Source organism: Pseudonaja textilis, chromosome 10 (assembly GCF_049901715.1).
Source record: "Pseudonaja textilis isolate UNSWEBS1 chromosome 10, rPseTex1.2, whole genome shotgun sequence".
Classification (NCBI taxonomy): Eukaryota; Metazoa; Chordata; class Lepidosauria; order Squamata; family Elapidae; genus Pseudonaja; species Pseudonaja textilis.
In genome coordinates this window covers 25,836,186-25,853,162 of record NC_141999.1, presented here as the reverse complement: position 1 = coordinate 25,853,162, position 16,977 = coordinate 25,836,186, and the positions used below count along the sequence as shown (strand labels likewise).

General features: G+C 60.8%; 3 protein-coding genes across 7 annotated transcripts; all 3 read left to right on the top strand.

The window, feature by feature from the left end:
- Window positions 1-771: 771 nt before the first annotated feature.
- On the top strand, window positions 772-2,844 carry LOC113450298 (rho-related GTP-binding protein RhoU-like). Its single transcript, XM_026721473.2, has 3 exons — window positions 772-1,129; window positions 1,304-1,362; window positions 2,011-2,844. Exons 1-3 carry the CDS (start codon window positions 952-954, stop codon window positions 2,452-2,454), a joined length of 681 nt encoding a protein of 226 aa, XP_026577258.1. The 5' UTR covers window positions 772-951; the 3' UTR covers window positions 2,455-2,844.
- Window positions 2,845-3,737: 893 nt separating this feature from the next.
- On the top strand, window positions 3,738-9,609 carry RAB4B (RAB4B, member RAS oncogene family). 4 transcript variants are annotated; one of them, XM_026721453.2, is made up of 8 exons: window positions 4,642-4,722; window positions 4,815-4,895; window positions 5,157-5,271; window positions 5,968-6,030; window positions 6,374-6,528; window positions 6,839-6,934; window positions 7,286-7,427; window positions 7,852-9,609. In XM_026721453.2, the coding sequence occupies exons 1-7, from the start codon at window positions 4,707-4,709 to the stop codon at window positions 7,399-7,401; spliced, it is 642 nt and encodes a 213-aa protein (XP_026577238.1). In that variant the 5' UTR covers window positions 4,642-4,706; the 3' UTR covers window positions 7,402-7,427; window positions 7,852-9,609. The 4 variants fall into 4 exon arrangements, with proteins under 4 accessions (XP_087795492.1, XP_087795491.1, XP_026577238.1 ...); XM_026721452.2 differs by having other exon boundaries at window positions 7,785-9,609; XM_087939366.1 differs by lacking the exons at window positions 4,642-4,722; window positions 5,157-5,271 and adding an exon at window positions 3,738-4,008.
- Window positions 9,610-11,657: 2,048 nt separating this feature from the next.
- Window positions 11,658-16,589, top strand: EGLN2 (egl-9 family hypoxia inducible factor 2). 2 transcript variants are annotated; one of them, XM_087939358.1, is made up of 6 exons: window positions 11,658-12,195; window positions 12,581-13,219; window positions 14,679-14,798; window positions 15,140-15,276; window positions 15,765-15,832; window positions 16,176-16,589. In XM_087939358.1, the coding sequence occupies exons 2-6, from the start codon at window positions 12,668-12,670 to the stop codon at window positions 16,223-16,225; spliced, it is 927 nt and encodes a 308-aa protein (XP_087795484.1). In that variant the 5' UTR covers window positions 11,658-12,195; window positions 12,581-12,667; the 3' UTR covers window positions 16,226-16,589. The 2 variants fall into 2 exon arrangements, with proteins under 2 accessions (XP_087795484.1, XP_026577271.2); XM_026721486.2 differs by lacking the exon at window positions 11,658-12,195 and having other exon boundaries at window positions 12,258-13,219.
- Window positions 16,590-16,977: the final 388 nt, after the last annotated feature.

The following is a 16,977-nucleotide window of genomic DNA, read 5'->3' as shown; positions in this document are numbered from 1 at the left end:
ACCCAAGTAGGAATAGGGAGGGGTCATCGGTCCCCAGCCGAAGCTCAGCTCTTCCCAGCTTTGGCTTCCTGGCGGGCCAGGCGGGAGGGGTTGCCAGGTGGCACTGGAGCTCCTGCTGCCCAAAGTCTAATCAGATGCTCTGCCTGCCTCCAGCGCCGGCCTGGAGACTCCCTGGGGGGAGGAGGGGGCCGGGTGGGTTCTGTGCTCCCAAGACCCAGGATTGGCTGGGCTACCTGAGGTTTGCCTGCCTCTTGCCCGGCTCCGCGGTTTCCCTTTCGGGATCCCTGCCCAGGGCGATGGAGGTGTTCCTTGCCAAACGGGTTTTGCAGGATCCGCCGGGTGGGGGTGGGGCAGGGCATGCTGGGAGCAGATCGGGAGTCTGCCAAGACAAACGTCGGGCGTTTCCTGCAGTGACACCCCAACCCCAGGAAGAGGAAAAGGAGGGGAAACTGCCCCAACCTCAAAATAAAAAGGCTTAGCGGGGGGGAGAGATGTTTTCGATTCACGCGGGAAAGCCTAGATGGGATCTCGACCCGGGACCACGAAGGAAGATCTGGCTTCTGAGCAGGAGCAGAGTGCTGCCTTCCTGGGCGACCTCGCCAGATTTGCCCGGGCAGAGCACCAAGCCCCCTCCGCGGTGCGGCTGGGGGAGCTGGACTTCTTCCTGGGCGGGGAGGCCAAGCGCCTTCCCCCGGGGCTGCGCTGCCTGGCGGACCGCCGGGAGCGCGGAGGGGGAAGAAGCCGACGCTCGCCGGCGCCCCCTACTCGAAGGCGCGGACGGGCCACTCCCTCCCCCGCCCTCGGGCCGGCGGCGGCGTGCTCGAGGCCGGCGGGTCCCGGGTGCAGGTGCTGGAGGTCCGCGCCCCGGGGGCGTGGCCAGGCAAATGAGGCTTCTCGCCTTCCAGCTGCCGCCGAGCGCCACAGTCGCCGCCGCCCTCCCACGGTTCGCCGATGCCGGTGCCGCCGGTGCCGCCGCACCGACCCCGACCCCGTCGGTGGCGGCCGCTGCGGGGCTTGGAGTGCGTGTTGCTGGGCGACGGCGCGGTGGGCAAAACCAGCCTGGCGCTCAGCTACAGCTCCAACGGCTTCCCCGCGCGCTACGTGCCCACGGCCCTCGACCGCTTCTCCGGTACCGTCGCGGCGGCTCCGCCACGGGGAGGGCGCTGCCCTGGGCCGGCGCCGCGTGCGCAGGGGGGCGGAGGGCCCGGGGGCGCCGGAGCAGAGTCTTTGGGGAGGCCCGGCGAGGAGGGGGGTCCCCTCCCGCTTCTGTCGGCTAAGCGGGGCGCCTGTTGTGTTTCCCCAGCTGTGGTCCAGGTGGACGGCGCCCCCATCCGTCTCCAGCTGTGCGACACGGCCGGGCAGGTAAGGGCTTGTCCAGCCGAGGAATTCAGGCTGCCGCGCGCGGCGTTGTTCTCGCGGCCGGGATCGACGGCCTTGGGCTCAAGGCGCCTCGCAAAAGTGGATCCGGCGAGCGCGGCTGTGGCTCCTGGGGTCCTTTGGAAGCCGCAGCCTCCCCCGGGCGGGATCCCCAACGGAGCGGGGGGGGGGGCGGCCCTGCTCTCTTTGGGCCCGGCTCTGCTTGACTCCCACCTGGGAAACACCCCGGTCACCAAATCGGTCTCCGAAGAGATTGGGTGGGGTGGGGTCTTCGCTGGCCTCCACTTTCTTTTCATCCCCCCAGGAGGGGGGGGGGGCAGAGACAGGCACTCTGCACACACCCGGACACACTCAATGTCCCAATGTTTACAACACTATTTGTGCAATGAGCAACTGGACTTCTCTGGCCTGTTCACAGGAGGCTGGGGATGGGGCTTTAAAGGCCTCCTGTCCAAGCCACCTGTGATGTTGGTGTTGCATCCAACCTGAACTTTGGCCAGGCTTCCAGTCGGGTTTTCCCTAAGCATCTATTTGCAAAGGCCAAGGCTGAGCCCTGGAGTGGACTGGGAGGGAACTCTAGGAGGGAGTGGCCAGCCTCCCCTCACGCTGTACCCTTCCCTGCTCTGCTGCCAGGATGAATTTGACGCGTTGTGGCAGGCCTGCTGCCCAAAGGCCGATGTCTGCCTGCTCTGCTTCAGCGTGGTGGCACCCACGTCCTTCCAGAACATTGTGGACAAGTGGTACCCGGAGGTGCGTCGCCACTGCCCTTCCGCCCCGGTGCTGCTGGTGGGGACCCAGTCAGACCTGCGCCAGGATGTCAAGATGCTGATTGCCCTCTCCCGGCACCAGGAGAAGCCGGTGCCTCCTACGGCCGCCCGGTCTCTGGCCAGGAAGCTGGGCATGGCCGGCTACGTGGAGTGCTCGGCCCTCACCCAGCAGAATCTGAAGGAGGTCTTTGACACTGCTATTGTGTTAGGGCTGCGGGCCGGTGAAGGCCCCAAGGGGCAGAGGGCCCCCCCCAGCTGCATCTGGGCCCTCTCCAAAGACTGGTGGAACAAGTACGTTTGTGTATGGTAGTGCTGGGGTCAGCATCCTCCCTCCCCCCGCCCCAGGGATGCCGGGATCCTTCATGAACTGGAGCATTGGTCCTGGGTCGGGGGTCCAGAAGCCCAGGGCGATGCCCCTCCCCAGCCTGCCCTTTGCAGCAAAAGCTTCAAGCTCTTCCTCCTAAGTGCCGAGGGAAGGATGGAAGAAATGGCCCTGGGTCCTCCAGGGGCAGAACTAACTGGAGCGCCTGTGGTCATTGTCATCCCAAATGACAGTGCAAAGTTTTGACCAAGGAACTGATTTTATTATAAACAGAAATGCATCATCCAATGGTATGATTTTTAGAAGTGAAATGACATGCTTTAAAAAATATGGTTAACAAAATGCCTCAGAGAACAGTGCTAACTGCCTTGTTTTTTTTTTTTTAAAAAAGAATGACATGCGATAGGCCAATCCCAGGCCTTAATCTCAGAGCCCTTGTTCTGGCGTAGCCTTCAGACTTTTAGACCTCTTCTCTACCTTGGGATCCCTTAGGGATGAGGCTGGGCCTTATTAATCCCAGCCTCTCTTTATCCTGCTGATCTTCCATCTGTAATCAGTGCAGCCTCACAGACTGGAGTGCCCAGTGCCAGTTGATCGCCCTGCCTTAATATCTTTATGAAAGAAACAGTTTGAAGTGATGCAATATTTCCATTTCCCTGGGCTTTTTTCACTAAATATTTTCTTTCTGCATTTTCTTTACAACCATTATCTGTTTAAATGTATTTTCCCCTAAACAAAGTATTTGGGAACATACCCTTCCTTGAACCCCGAGGTGGAGGTATTCTGTGAGAAGAACACGGCGCTCTCTGAGCTGGTTTCGTTACCCAAACTAGGTAACATCATCAGTGCTAGTAAAGAAGAGCTTTCTGCACACGGGAGGAGCACTAAAAATTAAGTCTATGGCCTGGGCAGCATCATGCACTTTGCAAGATGTAATGTAGCTTTCAAGGTTAGTATTAACCGGAGCAGGGGTTGAAGTAAAGCTTGTTCATAATGAGGGAGGAAATGTATACTTAAGAGTAGCAGCTGTTCAACCTCCCTTCTGCCACCTGCCGTCAATCCAGGCTCTTTCAGGCCAACCTGCTTCTAACTCCCCCAGTCCTGAAAACTGCCCAATCCAAAACGGGTGACTCACACAACAGCGCTGACTTGCTCAAGATAAAGAATGCCAGATGAGGAGAGGGAGGTAAGACATCCAGACCCAGCTGGCCCTTCTTAGGGTTCACTTATCTAGGTTTCAAGATTTGCTGAGGGGGTGGGGAGCTCCTATGTATCCCTAAATACCCTCGGAACCCTTCCCTCTCCCTGCCTGCTGCAGGACTCAGGAGGAAGTGCCTTGTTGTGCCTTGTCCCTGAGCACCTGGCGGGCATGGCTGTTTCCCTGGCAAAGACAGGGTGTTCGTGCCAAGAGCAACTTGTCTCCCAGAGCGGGCTTGCAGGAGCCTGTGGGGCAGGAGGGGAAAGGCTCAGTGAGGTGCAAAGAGGGTCCAGCCACATTCCCAGTGTCTCCCCACAGGCGGGGAAATATTCCACCAGGCCAAGGTGGGCTGCCCAGTCTGTGTCTACACGTGGGCCTCTGCTGCCAGTCAGCGCATTTTGCCCTTTGTGGCTTGGCCTTGGTTCCTTCATTGTCCCCGATCTCCTGGCCCAACCACCCGAGTGAGTGAGTACATGAGAGCATAGGGCTGTTTTAGGCTGAGATATTGATCAAACGTGAAGGCAGATTAAGGCCTTGGCTGGAGGGAGGGAACACTTCGCATGCGGAGGGTTAGGGCCAGGCCCTGCTCGGACCACCAATGCTCGGATGGAGAGAAGGCGGCGCGCGGGTTTCACCCCGGAGACCTTGGAAGGGAGGCAGGCAAGCGCCTTTCTGGCCGAGAGGCAGCCGTGATGTTTCGCGGAGCCACCCAAATAACGCATTCGATCGACGGCTGAAGTAAGGCAGACGGGAGCGAGAAGTCCACAACGAGCCACGGAGACGCACCACCTCAACGTCCCCCCCACGGCCCCACTGGGCGGTCTGAGCTCCTTCCGACGCGCTACCCTTTTATAACCTCCGTCCAAGCAGCTTTCCTCTGATTGGCGGCACGGCCTGAGCCTCCGCTCTCATTGGCTTGGCCGCTGACGTCTTCTCCCCGCGACGCCCGTCTCGGCCGGCTCCTTGGGCGCCGCCATATTGCGCGACGAGGCCGGCGGGCGGGCGGGCGGAGGAGGGGGTGAGGGCCGCCGCGTCGCTCGCCATGTCGGAGACTTACGGTGCGTGGGCGGCGGGGTCGCAGCGGGGCTGGAGGGGGTCTCGGCGGGGGCCTCTGCAAGGGCTGCCTCCCGTCTCTCTGTCTCCCCCGCAGACTTCCTCTTCAAGTTCCTGGTGATCGGCAGCGCCGGCACCGGCAAGTCCTGCCTGCTGCACCAGTTCATCGAGAGCAAGTGTGAGTCGCCTGGCCGTCGCGGCGTTCGGGGCGGGGGCCGGCCAGGGGTGCTCGGGGGCGGGAGTGAAGGCCCCGACCGGAGCCCCCCGGGCGGCTATGGCTCCGCCCATCCAGCCGACTCCGGCTGCGGGCAGGCGGCGCCTCCCGGTTCCTCTCCGAGCGACGGAGGAGCCACAGAGGTCGCTCTCTGAGCCCCCCGTTTAAGTCCCCGGGCTTCCCCGCCTGATCCGCTGCTCCCTTGTCCCTCTCGGGCCCCGGCAGTTAAGCAGGACTCCAACCACACCATCGGGGTGGAATTCGGGTCGAAGGTGGTGACCGTGGGCGGCAAAACGGTGAAGCTGCAGATTTGGGACACGGCTGGGCAGGAGCGGTTCAGGTAAGCTGGGGCTGAGGGGTCCGGCCGTTGTGGGCTTTGGCGAGGGAAGCCCCCACCCCAGTCGTTGAGAAGGGGTCTCCTTGGGGGAAAGCAGGAACACCCCTGCTCTCCATGCCCAGCACCAGCAGGGAGACGAGCCTGGGTAGTGCTGAACTGGGAAAGGGCACCTGGAAGGATTTTTAAAGGGGTTGGAGTGACTAGTTTTAGATTTGCAGTGGTAGGATATTTATAAAGCAGATTCTCATGAGAGCCTGTGCTGCAAGGATTGTACTTCTGATTCACCCAGCTTGCAAGATCTGTTGAATTTTCTGGTTGGCATTATTTTTCCATACCTCAGTTGTTAAAGTTCTTTTTGAAAAGAGGTAAAGCTACGTGGGGGGAAGGTTCCCTCCCCATTGAGACTTATTTGTGCAAGGCTTCAGATGCCATTCCAGTTTTTCAAAGTCTTCTCTGAAACAAAGAGTGCTTTGTCTGCAAGTTTGAATCCAAACCTATCCCACATGTTGGCCTAGAAAATGCTCTGTACTTACAGAATAGATTGCCTTCAGGGTAATCTTGGCTCTAACTGCACAATTCAGCATCTAGAAACCCACTTAGAAATAAGGTTCAAGTTAGCATGCGCAAGTGCCCTTTCAATAGTTTGCTTTGCATCCAGTCTGCCCGACCTGTATGAAGCCTTGTTCACTTTCTCCCTAGGTCTGTTACTAGAAGCTACTACAGAGGTGCAGCAGGGGCACTTTTGGTGTATGACATCACGAGGTGAGCGCGTTGTACCCCCATCTCTTGCTTTTTGGCAATCGGAATTCCTGTGAAGTTTCTGCTACGGCTCCCCACAGACAGTTTTCATTGTAGAAGAAAAGCTACCATGCTGTTTCTTAGCGGACATTTATGGTGCAGGGGAGAGGAGCATCTTGACATATACAGAATGGCTGTGGGGAGGGGTCAGTTACTGGTAGGACAGCAGAGGGATATGGAGGAGGAAGCCAGGGAAGCAGCCCCTGCAGAAACCTGTTTCCTTTCCCTCTCTGGGACAAAGCCTTTCCTGAGTTCCCCAGCAGGCGTTTGCTTGCCTGGCATCCAGCCTGTCAATTCCATCTTGCAGCAGAGAGACCTACAATGCCTTGACCAATTGGCTAACCGATGCCCGGACTCTGGCTAGCCTCAATATTGTAATTATTCTGTGCGGCAACAAGAAGGATTTGGATGCTGACCGGGAAGTTACTTTTCTGGAAGCTTCTCGTTTTGCTCAAGAGAATGGTGAGTGTGTGTGTGTGTGTGTTTGTGTAACTCCACCCCCGGAGCCTTGCTTTCCCTGGGAGCACCTCGATGCTGCTGGGTTGAGAGAGAGGGGAGCAGTTGCTCTCAGTTTCCTTCCTGGGCCACTTATGCAATTGACCGCCGGACTGTAATCCCCGCTCTCCACCCCTTGGTTTGGGCTTCTGTGCTGGGGTGCAGGAAGGCTCCTCACACCCATCTGCGGCTTTAACCAAGCTCAGATCTGGGTTCAGAACATACATTGAAACATTATGGCAGCGGTCTTAATCCGGGGCTTCTTCTCGCCCCGCAGAGCTGATGTTTCTCGAGACTAGTGCCTTGACTGGAGAAAACGTAGAAGAAGCTTTTCTGAAATGTGCACGGACCATACTGAATAAAATCGAATCAGGTGGGTCAGGTTTATTTTTTTTAACAGATTTATGAACAGCCTGAGTCCTGAAGGTAGAACTATGGAAACTGTGGTACAGTCAGCCAGCAGTGTAAGTCTTTTGGTTAATCTCTCAATCGCCTGGGCCAGGAAGACGCAACTTAGGGGTTTGGGTCAAAATGGCTTTGAGCTGGTTGAAATTGTGGCCCCCCAAAGCCTGGACGATGTGCCACGGCCAGGCAGCTGCCCGAGGGCCTGCCCGGACTCTCTTTGGGTAAGTGGACCCTCGTGGCAAAGGGGCTCTGGGGCCGAGGGGGCCGTGGGTGACTCTAGCCAAAGCCAGTGTCCCCTGAGCGTCTCTTCCCCCACCAGGTGAGCTCGACCCGGAGAGGATGGGCTCAGGGATCCAGTACGGGGATGCGTCCTTGCGGCAGCCGCGGCAGCCACGGAGCAGCCAGGCACAGGCGCGGCAGCAGTGCACCTGCTAGGGCCCAGGTCCCCACCGGCTTGCCAGGTGAGATGGGAGCTTCTCCCCAGCGACTCTGCCATTCAGGGCCCTCCGTCTGCCTGTGCCTCCTGCACCCCGGGTTGCAGGGACTCTTCCAATTCCGTCTCAGAAAAAGGGGTGACTGGGAGTGCCTCTAGGCCCTCCCCCTCTGTGGCCTGGTTTTAGTCCCCATGCATCGGAGCCAGGGGCAAGAAGCGCACAGGGACCCCTTCAGCCACCTTTGAGTGCCACGGGGAGCCCTGGTGGACAATCTCCGGGTCACCCCGTAGTCAGGAGGTTTTGGCCACGGGTCCAGTCCCCAGAGGGAGGGGTGAAGAACTGGTGCCTCTGCAGGGCCCCACCATGCTCCCCCTCTCTCCTCAGTGCTGGAACTCCGCTGCTCTGGGCCCAGGGCTATGAGGAGCCTCTTTTTCCGCTTGGTTCTCCACAGCAACAGGCCTCATGGGCTGAAGACCCTGCTGCACCCCCTGCTGTTGCTGCCACAGCCACTGCCGCTTCCTGCCCCTTGCCTCGCCTCCTGTCCTAAGGAGAAGGGTTGTGCGTTGGGCTCTCAGATTCCCTGGTGGAAGGTTTGCACAAGTGGCCGTGGCCAGGCCCTGCATCCGTCCCCTGGCACACTGCTGCTCGCCCAAGGGTGGGGAGTGCCCCTAGAGGGTGTGGGGCCTTCTTGGCCCCTTCTGCGCTCCTTAGCTGCCTCCAGCTGAATAGCGGCCAATCCCTCTGATTGGGAAGGAGTGTCTGTCCCTCCCAAGAGGCTCTCCTTTCTTTCTTCCCTCCATAAGACCTTGAACTGTTTCACGTTGCACTGAATCTCAACCTGCTTGGAGAAGTCGGGGGAGCGGGGTTGCAGGCAGGTGGGAGCCCAGTTGGTGTGGGCCCGGGCAAGGGGCTCTCCCCTCCAGGTTTGCTTGTGCAAGGTGGCATTTCCATGCCTTGTTTCGCTTTCTGGGCCCATCTTAGGCTTGGCCGGTGCCTCTGCCCACACCCCTCCTTTCCTGGGGCCAGTCCAGGCCAGTGGGCAGGTTGGATGGGTTCTTGGGTTTTTGTGGCAGGGTATTGATGGAGAGAGAACCGCTTCCTCTGGGCAGTTTTTCTGAGCTCTTTTCCTGGGTGATTTACTCTGCGCTGGGTCCACAGCAAGGAAGCCACAGCGTCCACAGAAGAACCCTGCCTCTCTGCTGGTGTGGGAAGCTGTGGGGATAGTGACAGCCCCATTTGGCTGAGCTTGGATTCTCGCCTGCTTTCAACTATTGCAAGATGTCCGTATCTCTAGAGCCTTTGACCAGACAAAAGTCCCACTGACTTCCAAAGAGCATAGCCCTGAATTTTGTCACAAGAAGGGGGGGGGAGGGGAACCACCAGGTTATGGAATTGCCCCCAGTCCTTTAATCCTGTGGCCAGTGCTGTGCGTGGTCCCTCAGCTCTGAGAAGGATCACAACAGTTTCCCTTAACCCTCCAATGGAGTCTGGCTGCCTCCCGCCCTCCCTCTTCTCGTGGGTATTTCTTTCTCCCTGCGTGTTGATCCACATTTGCAGGGACCCTCAGGGGTCTGGTTTTGAGCCTGGGTCCAGATGGTGGCAAGCCCAGGTGGGTTTGGAAGAGTTTGTTGGGCCAGAGGTCCTCCCTGGTTCACTGAGGAAGATAGCGAAACTAAGTGTAGGATTGCAGGGTTGACCTGGCAGTCCCTATTAGCCGTTCCTGCCTTGCCAGAAGAAGAGGTGCTCCGAGTTGGGCACTGTTGCCTCCTCCTTTCCCCTCCTAGTTTTAAGGTCACATAATGGGAAGGTGGGGTCTGCTTCTGCTTCCTGCTAGGATGTAGGAATCTGTGCTGCTCCTTGTGTAGTGTTTTGATGGCTCTGGGAAGGTTTCGCTTCCTCTCCTTTTAGGTGTAACGTTTATCTTTGTTATTTATTCTTTTGTGTCAAGGGCAGGAACAGGCTAGCTTTGCAGGTGGGGTCTCTGCTTTCATTTGCCCACCTCAGCTACATCCCTGGTTTGATTCCCTTAAGCTTTATAGGAGGAGGGGGAGTTCCTTCCATCCAGAGTTGAACAGCTGACAGTTACACGCAGTTTAAAACTTAAATCTTCTGGTTTATTATTATTTTTCTATAAATGCAAACATTCCCTCCAACTTTAAGGCTGTGAAACTGATACTTATATATAAAATGTTTTTCCCCCTTTTCCAAATGTCAGAATTGTGATGCCTTTTTTCTCTTTTTGAAGCAATACGTGTAGAGTAACAAGCAGCAGAAAGGTCAAAGGCTACTCAAATGTAGGGCAGGCTGCTAGTAGGATCGGAATAAGGGCTGGCGGTGGTGGAAGATACCAGGCTGCCATGGTTTCTAACCACGGCTGGTCTGCTTTGGGAATCTCATCAGCAGGACCTTCAGCTAACTGCTCCTCCCTTCCCCGTCATGAGGGAAGTGGATCAGGGGTAGGGTAGTGGGTAGGGCAGGGGGGTCTGTAGCTGTGGCAATTTGAAGCCTTGTGGACTTCAGCTCCCAGAATTCTGCTGCGTCTGCGACTGCAACCTCCTTTTAGAACCCTGTTCAGCCATTCGTGGGAAGGTCAGAAAACCCTCCCCTGCTTCTCCACCCAAAAGCTCCCTCCTTCCCTTCACTCGGGCGATGGATCTTTCTCTCGCGTGGACCGCTTGGGCTTGGTTGCCATAAAGCCGTTTGCCCCGTGCTTGTGTGCAAGGTCCAAGTGATTTTTTTAATTTTTCCAAAGATGGCTGAACCGCCAATGTGTCACCCCGAGGTGATGGGAGGAGCGAGCTCTGCAGTTTGCCTTAATGGAGGCTCTAACGGACCGAGAGGCAAAAGAACTCCAAGGGAGAAACCGGCATCATTTTTCATGGTGTGAAAAACATGACAGGGGAGTTGTCAAAACTCTGTTACCCTCATAAGCTGAGCCTGTCCTTTACTGTAGAGAGGGAGGGATAAGGAAGCGCTGGATCCCCGATTCTCCTGTCTTCATTGTAGACAAATCCTATAACCCTTTAATAACAAATCATCATTGTAACAAGAAGTCGTCAACTGAGGACATGTATGCAAGAGCAAGAGCACTTAAGAGTTCTATACCGCTTCACAGGGCTTTCCAGCCCCCTCTAAGCGGTTTACAGAGTCAGCAGTCTGGGTCCTCATTTGACCCACCTCGGAAGGATGGACGGCTGAGTCAACCTGGAGCCTGGTGAGATGCAGTCAGCAGACGTAGCCAGCAGTATTCCACTGCACCACCATGGCTCGTGTGTACCATACCAAGGAATGATCCCGTAGTGGTCTACGTAACTCAGACTGAAGACTCGAGTTCTCCAGGATTTACATGCTTTATCACATTTCTTGCCTGCAATTGAACAAAAATCAAAACCGAAAAGACAAATGGATGAACGTGATCAGAAAATAAAGAGCAACAATTAAAAGATCAGCCTCTCAGTCAATCCATGGAGCACCTCTTCTGAAATGAAAACTTCTTGCCTCCAAATCCGCAAATCAAGTGGGTGTCAGGGGTCCACCAGGAGCTTCCCAGGAAGAAGCCCCTGGACCACAAAATGAGACTAACTGTGAGTTGAAGGCAAAGGTGCGTCTTAGCTGAGCTCCAAAAACCGGGAACCCACACGGGTGTTTTTTCAATTCGGAGGAAGAACTGCAAACCGGGTGGGTGGGCGGGCTTAGGAGTCGCCCCAGAAGCCTCCAAGCCCACGGGCAGGCAGACCTTCAAGACCTTTGGTGGGTAGCAGCAGCCTCTGATTCTGGTATTCCCAAAAAGTTCTCTTGGGACCCAAGCAGGGCAGGCGGTTTCCCGCCAGACAGGCAGAGCCCAGGAAAGGAAGCAGGCAAGAAAGAGCCCCAATGGGTTTGCCTGCAGCACGTGGGGAAGGGAATCTCTGCCAGACTGCCCCCCAATGATTTGGTTTTCCAGCCTTTTGGGAAGTCAAGACAAATAATTCCTGGAAAGGAGGAAAATGGTCTCTATGGGGATGGCACACCTGGGCCTGCGCAGCTTCCTTGCTGGTGCCCACTTGGGAAGCGTTGGTGCGTTCTTTTGCCTTGGGTGCTTGGTACCGGTACCACCCAAGTTCCTCTGCCGCATCCCCCCCCCCCATCCTCACCCCGCGAGGTTTGCTCACTGGCTGTGCCCCGGAAGCCTCTGATGGCTGACCCAAGCTGGCCGTTTCGGCTTCCCTTGGCCTGGTGTGTGTGTGTGTGTGTGTGAGAACATTTTGTCCAACCTGGAGGAACAACTCCTCCTCCGAAAACCTGCGGGGCGGCGGGGGACGCTGGAGAGGGAGCGTTTGGCCGGATCGAGCTGGGAGAAGCGCTGGGGCTGCCCCGCTGCCTCGGCTCCACCGCCCCGGGCCTCGACCTCCGCTGGCTGGAAAGAGGCGCCGGGTCTGCTCGGAGCTGCCGCGGGGAAAAAACGCGGGGGTCCCGGTCGCGGGAGATCAACAGGCCGGGCCGGGCCCTTCGGCTTTCCGCGCTCCAGAAGAGGCTCCCGCCGGCTACCCCGGGCAGTCGCCCTGCGGAGCTCCCGGAAGAAAAGCGGCTTCGGCCAGAAAGCCAAGCGCCGCGCGCGCGGGACCGAGGAGCCGCGCCACCGGCGGCCCGAGCGACCCCCGCGCGCTCCGCTTCCGCTTCCTCTGCTCGGAGGGCCGAGCGCGGGCCCCGTGTGGCGGCGGCACCAGGGGCGGCTCGCTCCCGGGGCTCCCGCGAGGAGGCTGCCCGGGTGGCGCTTGTCCAGAGCCCGGCAGGACAAGCGGCGGCTCCAGCGCAGGTGACAAGCGTCCGGGGGCGCCGAGGAGCAGCCCCTTGCCGAGCAGAGCGCGGCCGGCTCGCAGGACAGCGGAGGAGGGACCTCGCGGAGCCGCCGCGGCTGCCAAAGGCGGCGGCGCTTCGTGCCCCGGTTGGCCCGCAGGACAGCGGCCCGTCCCGCCGGGATCTCCGGCTGCCCTCCCGCAGGTGTCCGCCCTTTGTGGGGTCGCGGTCCCGCCAGCCTCGGCCGCAGGCCGGGGAGGTTGGGACCCGCGCTCGGGGGCCTGACTGGGACTGTCTCTTCCCCCGCTGGCTTCCCTCCTCCCTTCCCGGGGATGCGGGCCGTTGGGCGCGCTGAGTCCGCTCGGGGCCCTTGGGAGCTCAGCCCCTCCCTCTCCCTCCCGCAGGCAACCGGGCCCGGCCCCTCCCGCTGCTCGGCCACCCGTGGGCTGCGAGATGCTGCCGGCCCGCGCCCCGCGCCCTCCGCGCCTGAGATGGAGGCCCCCCGCCCGGCGGGCCCTGCCGTTGGGCTGCTCCCGGGCCAGGGCAGGCAGGCGGCGGCGGCGGCGGCGGCGGCGGGTCGCGTGGAGGGCAAAGGGGTGGCCGTCCGGGGCCTCCTGTGGCTGGCCCTGACCCGGGAGCTGAAGCGGCCCTGCCCGGAGGCGGAGGGCTCGGCCGAGCGGCGGCCGCGGGGAGAGCCCGGCACCCTCCGGCGCGGGCCCGTCGGCCGGCTGGCTCGGGACTACGTGGTGCCCTGCCTGGCTCGCTACGGCCTCTGCGTGAAGGACGCCTTCCTCGGGGAGGCGCTGGGCGGGCAGATCCTGGCGCAAGTGGAGGGCCTGCACCGCGGCGGCAAGTTCCAGGACGGGCAGCTGGCGCTTCGCAGAGCGGGGCCCGCCCGCCGCATCCGCGGGGACCAGGTCGCCTGGGTGGAGGGCCGGGAGCCCGGCTGCCGAGCCATCGGCGCCCTCATGGCCCGCCTGGACGAGCTCATCCTGCAGTGCGCCGGGCAGCTGGGCGGCTACGAGATCAACGGCCGGACGAAGGTGAGCGAGCGCCGGCTGGAAGGGCCGCTGCCCGGGCTCAGCCCCTCCCCGGCCCCTCGGGCAGACGCAAGGCGGGGGCGGGGGGAGGCCGTGGGATCCCCTCCCTCCGGAGGGCGCAAAAAGCCGTTGGCTTTCACCTGGGGGCGGGATCTCTGCTGCTGCCGCTGCTGCTGCTGCTGGAAGGGGCTTGGAGCTGGGCAGGTGGCCCAAGACCAGAAGCAACCCTCCCCAAGAAAGGCCCTCGGGGCTTGGGGCTCTTCCTTGGGCCTCTGCTTCCCGGGCTGGGTGTCCTGGGAGGGAGGGATGCCCTCTTATTACCTGGGGCAGGACAGGTAGCCGTGGAGGATGGGGTGATGGGAGCAGCCCTCCTGGATTTTGCCCCAAGAAGGCAAATAAGCATCTCTGACCCTCCCCCTCTCCCTTTGGAGGCCCCTGGTTGGGCTGAGCCCTGAAGGGACGGGGGGGGTGAGGGGGGCTGTGGGGGGGCATGGGCCAGGCTTGGAATGAGCCCCGCCATGTTGTGTGGGTACCAGTCAATTGTCTGCCAGCCCTCCCTGACTTTAGGGTCCTGTGGGGCCCCTCAGAGTAGGCCCCCTCCCTTTTGCTAGTCTTGCCAGCCTGCGCCCAGAGGGACCCTGGCCAAAGTGCCCCCATCCTTGAAGGGGTAAGAGGAGTCTCAGAGGTGGGCAACCAGCCCTGCCTTCGCCTCCTTTTGCAGCCCCCTCCAAAGGCTCCCTGAGTTGGCGTCTCCTCCCCCGTCCTCGGGTGACCCTGCAGGGAACATCCACCACGTGGCTGGCAGCCGCCCGGCTGGGAGGGAACAAGTCCCGCCTCACTGGGGGGACTGGATGTCCTGGCTCTTCCTGAGAACAGGCTGCTCCAGCCCTGCGTGGGGAGAGGGTCCCTATTGTCGGCTGCCCAGGGGAGGGGGCTTGGGGGCAGGGAGGGCAGATGCCTTGCGTGGGGGTGCTGCCAGCCCACTGCATCCCTCTCGCAGTGGGGCTCCCCCCGCCAGTGTTCAGATGAACCACAATTCAGGATGGGGATGCCTCTCAATAGCTCCTGCCCCTGCGCAGAAGCCGTCCAGCCTTTGCCCGCCTTGGGCTTGAAGGAGGGGGAGGGAGTCTCGGTGTGTGGTGGGGGAGGGGCTCTTCTCTGAAAGGAGGGCATCTGGCCTGGCCTCCTGGGGTGTCTGGGGTGCCTGCAGTGAGGGTATGTGAGACCAGCGGGGCTGCAGGATTTGGCCCCGGCACCTGTTTGATGGTGGCAGAAGATCCATGCCCTGGCATTTGCCCCCCCCCCCGCCTCTGGTGGAGTGCCTTACCAGGGTGGTCTGGGCTATGAGGCCCGGTCATTTGTGCCAAAGCAGCTGGCCAGAGGGGCAGGGGGCTTCTGGGGGGGCAAGCCTGGTGGATTTGCCAGCTGCTCAGTCGTCCCCCCTTCCCCTCCTGCCTCCCAGGCCATGGTGGCATGTTACCCTGGCAATGGCCTGGGCTACGTGCGGCATGTGGACAACCCCCACGGAGACGGGCGCTGCGTCACCTGCATCTACTACCTGAACCAGAAGTGGGACAGCAAGGTAGGGGGTGGTGGGAGGGGGTGTGAGGAGGGGGCAAGGGGGCAGCTCCTGGCCTTCAGGGGCAGCTCAGAGCAGCCAGGGCCGAGACTGGGGCTCTGCTGGCATTTCACGGGAAGGGGATCGGAGTCGCCAGTCTTGAAGAGCGGGAAGGTTTAAGCCCCCGCGGAAGGGGGAGGTTTCCGTGCTCCTAGAAGGCTGCGAAGAGTGGAGGGCTCCCCTTGAAGGCAGTTTGGGGCTGAAGGGCTGGGCTCTCGGACAGAGGCCAGGACTGGGTGGGCCCTCCTTGGCCCTCCTTGCCCCCCCCTGGCCTGAAGGGCCCTCCTTGGCCCCCTCTCCCCCAGGTGCACGGGGGCCTCCTGCAGATCTTCCCAGAGGGCCGCTCGGTTGTGGCCAACATCGATCCCATCTTTGACCGGCTGCTGATCTTCTGGTCCGACCAGCGCAACCCACACCAAGTGAAGCCGGCCTTCGCTACCAGGTGACAGGGACTGGCTGGAGGGAAGGGCCTGGGCCAAGAACCACCCCGGGCCTGCAAATGAATCACCTCCCCCCAGACAGGCAGAGTGACACTTTGGCAATGGGGGGTAGCCAGGTGGAGCCCCCGCCCCACGAAGAGGAAGGCTTCAGAGCCAGCTGCCCCCCAGGAAAGAGGCAGGGAAGTCCAGAGGCAGCACCCTCCAAGAGACCGGAGGACGGGGATGCCAAGCCAGAGGACACCCGGGTCCCTGGGCTGGAGCAGAAGATCCCTCCCCTTCCCCCAGCGGGGCTGCAGCCAGAGGCTTCTGGGCTGCTGCTGAGAAAGACTGGGGCAGCGGGGGGGGGGGACTAGTCTTGCGCCCCACCCATCGATTGCTGAGCGGCTTGTCCTGGAGAGACACCCCCCATCAGATGCCAGGCCACACCAGCTCTCTCAACCCCTCCCCCAGTCCCAGCTGCCGCCTGACCTGCCTTCTGCCACCTGCCCAGGTATGCCATCACGGTCTGGTACTTCGATGCCAAGGAGCGGGCCAGAGCCAAGGAGGCACACCAACGGGGTAAGCGGGAAAGGGGCGACCTTTGGGCGGAGGTGCCGTGGGGATGCCCCCCACCCCCCCCGTTGCCTGGGCCCTGGGAGGGTCTTTCCCTGGGAATGGCGAGCCCAGTTAGCTGTGGGGCGGGGGCAGCTTGGGAAGCTCCACAGACTGTTGTCCAGAGGGGCTTGGCCGATGGTGGCCGGCCAGGAGAGAGCGAAGAGGCTGCTGCCCCCTTGGGGGGTCCTTTGGCTTTTGGGAGCCGGGAAAGGAGCAGGAAAAGGAGGCAAAGCAGTGGAGGGCAGCCTGGGGGAAACGGCGGGGGGGCACCTGGAGGGCAACCCCTCTCTTCCCCTCCCCCCTGCAGCTTCTGCTAGAAAGGAAGGAGCCTCTTCTGGGACTGATGGCCCCACGTGACGGGCGGAAGACGTTGCCGTGGGAACCTGGCTGGCAAGGTCCGCCCCTCCTTTGGCCCTCCCAGCTGCCTGAGGATGCTGCCCCTGCTGGGCTGGGACACCCCAATGCAGGGAGGGGGTCTTGGGGGAAAGAGGGGTCCTGGGGTGCAGAGAGGAACCCTACCTACGTGCTGGGGTCTGTGGGTTTTGCCCTATGATGTGCAGCTGTGCTCTGGCCAGTCCGTAAATGCAGCTCCACTTTGCACATGGGGCGCTATGGGGTACCCCCTGGCAGCCCCCTCCTGCTGCTGCCCCTCTGTGGACGGGGAGACAGAGACAGAGGGCGGGGGGGACGGACTGTGCAATAAAGATACCTCATTCGGAAAGGCTCCTGGCTGATCTCTTGGGGAGACGGGGGGCTTGACAGGCAACCCAGCCTGAGGTGCCCCAGCTGCGTTCCCATGACTGCTGTGCACTCAGGATGCCCCATTGCTGGCTCTGTTCCCACGTCAGCCTGGTCGGTTTCTGGTGGGCAGCGTCTCCCCAGGGCAAGACCCTCCCTCGTGGGATTGGGGGCTGCTCTTCTGAGCGCTTCTCTCCTTCCTTGGGGAGGGGGGCTCTGCCCTCTTGTCCTGTGAAGCCTCCAGAGGGTCCATGAGGACGGTGGGGGGAGGGGGGGGAGAGGTGTGATTTGAGGAGCAGCCAGAAACGAAGGGTGCAGGCAAGGAGGTGGCCAGCAGGTGGTGCCCTTGAGCTGACTTGGCTGGGACCCCT